At 47.4% G+C, this 9,388-nt stretch overlaps 1 protein-coding gene across 1 annotated transcript in view; it reads right to left on the reverse strand.

Annotated features, from left to right (window-relative positions):
* ZNF592 (zinc finger protein 592) overlaps positions 1-9,388 on the reverse strand; it is a 20,131-nt gene that overhangs the window by 3,607 nt on the left and 7,136 nt on the right. Inside the window, 1 exon segment of the mRNA XM_009074244.1 lies at positions 1,261-1,439. Within this exon segment, the coding sequence (XP_009072492.1) occupies positions 1,261-1,439 (179 nt within the window).

Below are 9,388 nucleotides of genomic sequence, written 5' to 3' on the forward strand. Positions count from 1 at the left end.
TTGGTTTCCTTGGAGAAAAGGCATTGCACCACATGGAGAACGATGTGAACCTTCCTCCACCCGTCTCAGCTCATGAGAAGAGTTTGGAGAGCTGCAGGGGCACAGAAGGAAATAATCTGTGTCCTTCTCCTGACTGAGGCACACGTCCTCAGTCAGCTACAACTGACACGAATATACATTCAAGCCTTAAGGAGGTTTAGAGGATTAAGATCTGCAATCTTTTTGCTGTAAATATCAACCCCGAGACGCTTGGCTGCAACTTGAATTCAGTACAAGCATCTTTCAGCTCGAAGCTGCCACAAAATAATTTCTGCTCTCAGAAACCTCCCTTAAATCCATTTGGTAATTCCCCATTTCAAATGTGCTTTGTCATGCAGAAAACCACACCAGGCCAAGGCTACATCCCCTTTCGTTTCTGCTGGAAGGAACATTTCAATACAGGATGATTTAGATTGGAAGGGAACATAAAGCTCAGCTTGTTTTACAGGATGATTTAGGCTGGAAGGGAACATAAAGCTCAGCTTGTTCCAACCCCTTGCCACAGGCAGGGACACCTTCCACTAGTCCAGGTTGCTCCAAGCCCTGTCCAACCTGGCCTGGAACACTTCCAGGGATGGGACAGCCACAACCACAAGCATAGAATCACAGAATTTAGGGGTTGGAGTGACCTTACAGATCATCTAGTCCCAACCCCTGCCCTGGGCTGGGACACCTCCTCACTAGATCAAGGCTCATCCAGCCTGGCCTTGAACACTGCCAGGGTTGGGGCAGCCACAGCCTCCCTGGGCAACCTGGGACAGATCACACTTGTAGTGAAATTTTTTTTTCTAATATTCAACCTAGACTTTCCCTCCTTCAGTTTGAACCCATTTCCCCTTATCCCATCACTGCAGTTCCTAACACTGAGTCCCTCTCCAGCTCCTTGTAGGCCCTTCAGATATTGAAAAGTTCCTCTGAGGTCTCCACACAACCTTCTCTTCTCCAGGCTGAACAGCCTCAACTCCCTCAGCCTGTCCTCACAGGGGAGATGCTCCAGTCCTCCTAGCAACTTCATGGCCTCCTCTGGACTTGCTCCAACAGTTCCATGTCCCTCTCACGCTGAGAACACCAGACCTGTGTGCAGTATTCCAGGTGGGGTCTCATGAGAGCAGAGGGGACGAATCACCTCCTAAATCCTCACAACTTCACCACCTCATATGCACAACCACCTCCCAAAGACCTGCAGCCCAGTCTCCCCAGCCCCCGAGGGGCTGCACACACCTGATGCCGACTTTGCGGGAGTAGTGCAGGCAGTTCTCCCGCACGTGGGTCTGGAAGTAGGCCGAGCGGCACACGGCGCCGCACTCCGGGCAGCAGTACGGAGATTTGTGAGCGTGGATCCTCTGGTGAGCGCAGAAACTGCACTGGTTGGGCAGCATCATCTGGCACACTTGGCACGTCTGATGAAAGAAAGGTCACAGGAGTTAGTTATCCTCTCCCCAGGTTGGGTTTTCTCCCCTAATTCACACTAGAAAACTTCAATATTTAGAGGAAGCTCCAGCACATTCCCCTAGCAGCAGCATTAACTCTGTGAAGCTCCTTGGTGAGTCTTATCTTTTTCCACATCAACCCAACAACACGCACAGTTCCCACTCCCGATGACAGCATCCATGTTTAAATTGTGTCCTCTGTAGTTTATTTCCATTCTTTTCCCCCATGAAAAAGACAAACAAAACCTTTCACCTCTTAGCACTGATGGATGTTCTGATTGCTCAGCACTTTCATTTCCGCATTAAGAGAACTTCCACGCCTGAGAAGGAGAGCACTGTTCTCCACAGCCCACTCCAAAACACCTCAGAAAACCAGGAAAACTCCATTCCACTCCAACTCCAAGCCCTTGCTGCTGAAGGCAGTGCAGGCTTGACCTGCACCTTCCCCACCCAAACCACAGCTGTGTCCCTTGCAAAATTCCAGCTACTCATCGTCTGCAGGATGCACATTAGCAGATGCCTGAGCAGGAATAGAGCTGGAGCAGATACCAGCCTGACCTGAGCCCTCCAGGAGCAAAAATTCTCTTTGGACATGGACATTAATGATCCCACACAAAATCACTCCCCTAACTTAAGAATGCACTACAGCAAGCAGCTAATTATGGATTAGCAAATCAGGTGACTTAACTAAGTAACTGCTCTGGGTTTCAGTGCTGACAGCCAGGATAGAAACGTGGGACAGAAGGTCTTGAATCTGACCAAAAAGTACAATAAAACTCTTTCTGTATCACTGTGGTTTCATGCAGCATCTCTGTGATGCTCCACTACATAACATCCATCAGGGAACTGTCAAAACCACTGCAGGTAACAGGAGGCTTCATTTATAACAAAATGCAAAGCTGTGACAAACCTGAAAGGTCCATGGGGCAGAAGGGAGTAAAAAATTAGGCTCTCCAAGGTGGAAACTGCAGAAATTACCTTGGACACATGATCTGAGACATGCTGAAACTTCAGTTGAGACAAGAGAAGGCTTCCCCAGGAAGCAAAGAAATGGGTAGGAAGGAACCATGTGGTAGACATCCATGCACACACCCAAATGCCATCTGAGGAAACTCCAGAGGATTTCAGCCCTTCCCCAAATGCTGCAAAGTCCCTTAAGTATAGCAAAGCAAAACAGTGCTCCAGAGCCAGGGGAATGAGAAAGTGGGAAAGAGAAAGGTTTAAGTATAGCAAAGCAAAACAGTACTCCAGAGCCATGGGAATGAGAAAGTGGGAAAGAGAAAGGTCCCCAGGACCTCTCTGTGAGTAGCTGAGCAGGATCTGAAATCCTCTAAGGCTCTCTCAAATCCCCAAGTACGAGCTACAAGAAGAAATTCATGTTCAGGACTGTTTTACTGTGGTTTATGGTATTTTTTTTCTAACTGGCTTTGGATTTGCCATGGGAAGTATATCTCTTTGACATTGTTCAAACAGGGGTTTTTTTTTTAACTGGCTTTGGATTTGCCATGGGAAATATATCTCTTTGACATTGTTCAAACAGGACAACTCCTCTCGTTGGGATCCCAACTCAGATTTAAGGCAGACTCAGCACAACCACACACTGAGAGCATCTTTTCCCTTGTAGCTCAGTGAGAAACACTCCAGATCCTGCCTCAGCAAAGCCAATTTAGTTTCAATTTTAAGTCAGTTTGATGCTCACCTCTTCCTCCCCAGCAAGTCACACCCGCTGCCCCCAGAATCAATCAGCACACATGAAAATGCTGGATTTTCCCTGCTCTGTGCCTGCATGTGCTGGATCTAAAACATGCCAAACCCACCTGGTACTGACTGAGCTCCATGCCTGGCACTGCTGCCCAGGGATGTGCAGAGGAGCCGTGAGCTCCTGTCACCTCCTGAGCTGGGTGAAAGGCTTGGCAGGGACCAAAAACATGCTGAGATAGGGCAGAAAGGTTTGGGGACTGCTAGCAAGAGGCATCCAAACTGTGGTTATCTGCTCAAGGCTTGGCAGGAAGTCTGCCAAAGTATGGGAATAACGAGCAGGACTCAGTGAGGATAAGGCTAAATGAATTCCTTGCGCCTGGAGACGCCAGGGAAGGAGCTGGAAGGATTCCCACGCTGACACCACACTCTGCAGGGGGACAAAAACCAGCCCAAGCCTCTGAGTTTGGATTGTCTCATGGAAGAGTCAAGAAGTTGGGGAGTAAACAGACCAAACGAAGAGCTGTGAGTCACAAGGACAAATTAGTAAGAATAAGGAAAACTGTCATCCCTCATCAGCATTACTTCTGGACTTGGGAAAAGGCAGCACAGCTTCTCCCTTCTTGCCTCACAGAGCCATCCAAGCTCTCCAGAGGAGCCAACAACCATGTGGAAAGGACAATCTGAGCTGCAATGGCTACTTGGATTTCCAAGAGGGTTTTGCAACATCCTTCACTTAAGGATTTTGAGGAAACCAAACTGCTGCTATATAAGAGAAGAAGAATTTTGCTTGGATAAGTAAGCGGTTAGAAGAAAGGAATAGAGTCCTTTCAGAGAGTAACGTCCCCAGGAAGTTCTGCTGGGTCTTGGGCTCTTCAAAATAACCTCAAGAAAATTTTCCTCTGGGAAAGCAAAGCAGCAGAGATTTATGACCATAACCCATCATGTTACAGATAAGGGCTGACCACGAGGGCTGCAAAAAGAACATACAGGGCTGAGTGACCAGGCAATAAAATCAACCAAGGAATGCAACGGAGCTGAAAAAGGTTCTGGGAAGAGAAAAAATTAGAACTGCTATCTTCATGCTCACAGCCCTCCTTTTCTCAACACCTGCAGAAGACATGGGGGGCAGAAATCCTGCCCAGGGCCCTGCAGGAGGTTCTGCTCATCCGTTTTACTCCAGGAGGTGCTGTGTTTGTCGGGAGCGACATGCGGTCGGAGTCACAGTGGCTCATTCTTCTGCAACTCTTCTGCTTTGTAGGAGAAATTGCAACTTGGTTCCAGATGTCACATTTTTATCTCTCTCCTAGTTTTCCATGACTTTTCAAAGAAGTCTGGCAGCAATTTGAGACATTCATTAGTCAGTTATTTCTGAAGCGTGTTACCAGGGTAGGATTTGGAGTTGTGTAATGTCTGTGTTTTTCATATACTCTCATAGCCTGTGCTTTAATCAAGAGTTATTTATTACAAGTTTTCTTTAATTCCAGTTTGCCTGCCACATTTCATTTGGGCTTTTCTTCCCCGAGTCACATTCACACATAAAAGCTCAGAAGGCTCAGCCGTTTCAGAATACTTGAGTTGATTCTCATTTTTACTTATTAGCTTCTTCAGAAGGGGATAACCCCCCACCCCACCATATTCACTGAAGTAAAGCTGAAAACAGTTCTATTAAACAAACCCACTCGGTGGCCACAGGGGTGTTTGCAAACCAGGGAATTGATAGCTAACACACAGTTTTGCTCTGGAAAGTGCCTGTGGAAAGGGAACTGGTGCTTAACACACAGTTTTGCTCTGGAAAAAGTGCCTGTGGAAAGGGAACTGGTGCAGCACAAGCAAAGAAATGTCACATCAGTTTCTTTCCTGGTACAGTTATGTGATGGTGATGAAGTTCATGCCTACTTAAGAGCTGCTCCCAAGCTACAAGGGTCCTCCTTGATATGATCCTCATGGAGCTTCAGCTATAAAAACTTAAGACACCATCTCTATTGCACAGGACCAGGGCTAAGAAAGAGGAAAAGATTCACAAGCCAAACGATCTCTAAATGAAAGAGTAAAAACTGCTAAGGACTCAAAGTGAAACACTCAGAGGGGAACAGAAATTATATTTGCAGAACATAAATGTTTTCAAGACTGCTTGTCCTTTACATATTCAAACCAAAATTCCCCCAGCAGTGGTGCCCCAAAGCCCCAGTTCTTCCCAAATCCAGCCTCTTGCAAGCTCTACTTTTTCTGCTTTGAGCAGAGCAGCAGCCACAGCTGAGGGATCACAGACACAGATCAGCAGGATCCTCTTGCTATTAAAAAAAAAAATAGGGACCAATTACAACTTCAAGTTAACCTTTAACTTCCCATTAGCTCTCCCTTACTGCCTGGCTGGGACCAATGCCAGCAAACTGGATCCCTCAGGGTTGTGCTCTGGCAGCTCAGCTGGTCCCAACACCTTCACCTCTGCCTCTCTGTGCTCCCCTTCCTACCCCCTACCAGAACCACTGTGTGTTGGGCCATGCTACAGTCAACATCAGATGCTTGGAGGGTTATTTTTGACTTACTCCAGCCCTCCAGGTTACAGTGCCACACACATTTTACCAGTGTGAGGAGAAGCAGTGAGCAGAGAATTTCTTTTGCTGTACTGTGATAACTGAACTGTTCTCATGCTCAGGTTCTCTCTAGATGAATAGGCATCATTGCATTAGCATGTTCAATTTATAGATAAAAAACCCAAAACCCTACAACAGAAACTCAAGATTATTAATTTGAGGAAGAAAAATCTAGAACCCAACAGATACCCCAACCCCAGTGTGTCCAAGTTGCAGTGACAGAATACAGGCCAAGGCCAGTCCTAACACAGAGGTTTTATCTCATTAACACTTCAACTGTTATTTCCTTGGTTAGAGTTGGCTGTTTTGTGAGCCAAGGAGCCAGAGCCACTGAGTCTGCTTGACCTTCAGCCTAAGGCCATGATCACAAGACACCCTTTAATTCCAAACTTCTCCCATCCATCCTCTCTTCTGCTGCCTTCAGTTCACTCCCCCTCACATCTATTCATCCTCAGGCTCATCGCTGCATCTCACTGACCTTGTTCTCTCTCATTTGTATCCCTGCACCTCACTCCCTGCCCAACACTCTCAAACTCAGACCTTCACCCAGACCAACTCCTACATACTCCTATCTAAATCATTCCAACACACCAGGATGCTTAAGCCTCAATAAGCACTTGACTAAAACCTTATCCCTGAAAATGAAGCTGCTCAATAAACACAAAATCAATTTCTGTGTATGTGGAAAAATCCCTGGTTAAAGCATCAGTGTAAATCTAGAAACTCAACAGCTTTAGGAAACAAAGTGGAACTGCAATGGAAAAAAACCACTAGCATCACAGATCTTACACAGTGTTGCACCAAACCAGCTTAATTCTGAACCTTCCCAGTCTGTGGCTCTTTTCTCTTTGTGATCTGAGCTGTAATTTCTAGAATTGCAGTTTCCACATCTTCTCTTCTGACCCACCGTACCAGGTTTCCGTGGCAGTTTTGGTAGCAGGAGGCTGCAGGTGACCTCTGTGAGGAAACACCAGAAGCTGCCCTGGTGTTGGACAGAGCCAGCTCCATGATGGACCTGTTGCTGGCCAAGCCTGAGCCCACCAGCAACGAGGGTAGCACCTCTGGAAAAACAGATTTAGGAACACTTCTCACTACCTTCCCTATCGCTTGGCTCAGGATGTTGTTATCAAAGCTGCACAGGAACCTTCTGGGCTGTTCACACCCTGCCAGGCTGTCCCACTAGCACAGATGACAGTGACTGAAGTCCCCCGTGGACCAGTCTGTGAATGTGAGGCCACTTCCAGTTGTCTGTAGGTAGTCTCATTCACACCTTCTAGGCCAGGTGGCCTGTAACAGACACCCACTACAATGTCACCAACACCAGTCCCTCTTTAATCCCACCCTACAAGTTCAGTTGGCTGTTCACCCATCCCTGGGCAGAGCTCCAGGCAGTCCAGCTGCTGCCTCACATGGAAGACAATCTCTTCTCCTTGTTTTCCTGGCCTGTCCTTCCCAAAGAGCCTGTGTCCCTCCATCACAACCCTCCAGTCACATGACACATCCTACCACCTCTCCAATACTAACACAACCAGAGCCCTGCAGCTGCACACAGGTCTCCAGCTCCTGGTGCTTATTCCCCATGATGTGTGCATCAGCATTAGACCCTTCAGAGGGCACCTCCTCCTCATGGCAGGATTGAGCAGACGACCACCACCACCTGGGCTCTCATCACCCCTAGAGCCCTGCAGTCACTTCTGATATTCTCCAGGTTGCCCCTGGCAGCATCACTGGTGTCCACATGGAAGAACACGGAAGCAGGACCCCTCCTCGTGGTGCCAGAAGCCACCAGTGTCCAGACTCAGATTCCATCCTACCTGTGGCAGACTCTTTGTCTCTGGCTGTCCTTGCTCTCGGCCATTCTTGCCCCCTCATCTGCATCCCTGTTCCTTTTCTTCCTTCCCCGTGCTGCTCTCAGTCCCTGGGGGGCTGTAGGTACCAGGCCAGATGAGTAGGAGTGAGTGGGGAAGGAGGAGAGGATGGAATTGTTGCCTTGTGGCAGCAGATCACACACTGACTTAAGCAGACCATGGACATAGCTCTTCTTCCTCCCCAGCATCTCCTCCTCCTCCTGATGCTCTGACTTGGCCTCGAAGCACAGGCTCTGCTATCCTGACACTCATCTCTCTGTCTGTGCTCTCAGCATCCCTGCCTGGAGCTCTGTTCCCCCAACATGCTTTCATCACAACATCCTCCATCCCTTTGCTTCTGCAAAATCCACAGGGAAAATTTCCATATAAAATAAAATCCATCCTCGCTAGTACCTAACGACTGCATTAATCACCCTTGGTTTGGGAGAGGGAGAATGCAGTGCTTTATGGAGCCAAGGGAATTTTTGGTTGATTTTCAATCCTCTTCTTTTCCAAATTAAAAGATGAACTTGGGAGTGGGGGAAGGAAGAGAAAAATAGCAAAAATCCAGTTGCTGTCTCTCTTGCTACTGCTGGGAAATTACTAGGGTGGCATGTGGTCCTACTAGCTCCTGGCAAGTTTTAGCCAATAAATTATAAAGCACTGATTTAAGACAGGGAAGGAAGAAGAAAAAGAAAAGGCAGCAATAAAATTGCTTTTAAACAACTCTAGTGGAGGTGGTGCATAAACAGGATACGTCACGACTCATTGAGAAATCCTTACTGGACAAAAAAAGAGGAAAGAAGAGAACAAAGTAGGGAGAAAAAAAAAACCCACAAAGGTGCAAGAAAATTCAAAAGTTCTCAGTTTAGATTTTTGCATTTAGTTCTTAGCTACCTCAGTGGATTTTGGGTGGTCAAGTCAAAAAAGAAAGGAAAAAAGCAAGAATGAAACATCTCTGGTTACCAGTAGATGGACAATTATGCCCAAGAGGGTCAGGAAGTACTTTGAATTCCTGCACATGTTATTGTGCACTGGTCTGTCCTTGCCAAGAAAACAAATAAGCTCCGTCTCAAAACCAGTTTGTGCCTTTTGTTCTGTTACTTCTGCTGCAGACCTCTTCCAGAATTCACTCCTCTGACTTTCCATGTGAGTCTATTTCAGTCTGTTCTTGCATCACTGTTGCCCCTAAATTTAAAGGCTCGTTCCTCCAAACATCACACCGGATACAGGGTGAGAGGATACAGAGGACACTCTGTACTGCAAGGCACAGCCGAAGTGCAGGCACCAGGAGCTGCATGGGCTTTGTTCCTCCTCTCCTGTAATTTGAGCCCTGAAAAAGCTACAAAAAAACTGCCTGATGCTGACGAACTGCTCAGGGCGATCCCTGCGAGCACAGGAAGTGCTTCTTTTTGGCACACTTGGGTTGTGGTAGGAAAAAAGTGCCACAACCCTCACCTCAATCCCTGTGTACCTCAGTGCTGAAGGAGACCCACCCTCACCTACCAATCCTTTGCCAAGCTAAACTCATCAAGGGTTTTTAATTTCCCCTCAAGAGATGATCTCTCCATTTCTCTGGTGTTCATCCCTCACTTATTCCTCTCTCTCTCTCTGATAAACAAACCAGAATCTCCTCTCCAGCTCGGTTATTCCCAGCAGAAGGAGCATTACAGCAGCCCTGACGCACATCCCTTGCACAACTGTGTCACCTGGGTCATCCAGGGTCCCCTCAGCACCAAACATCCTGCTCTTCTGTGGCTCTTCGTCCCATTCCTGC

The sequence above is a fragment of the Acanthisitta chloris genome, unplaced genomic scaffold, assembly GCF_000695815.1.
Source record: "Acanthisitta chloris isolate BGI_N310 unplaced genomic scaffold, ASM69581v1 scaffold1265, whole genome shotgun sequence".
NCBI classification, from domain to species: domain Eukaryota; kingdom Metazoa; phylum Chordata; class Aves; order Passeriformes; family Acanthisittidae; genus Acanthisitta; species Acanthisitta chloris.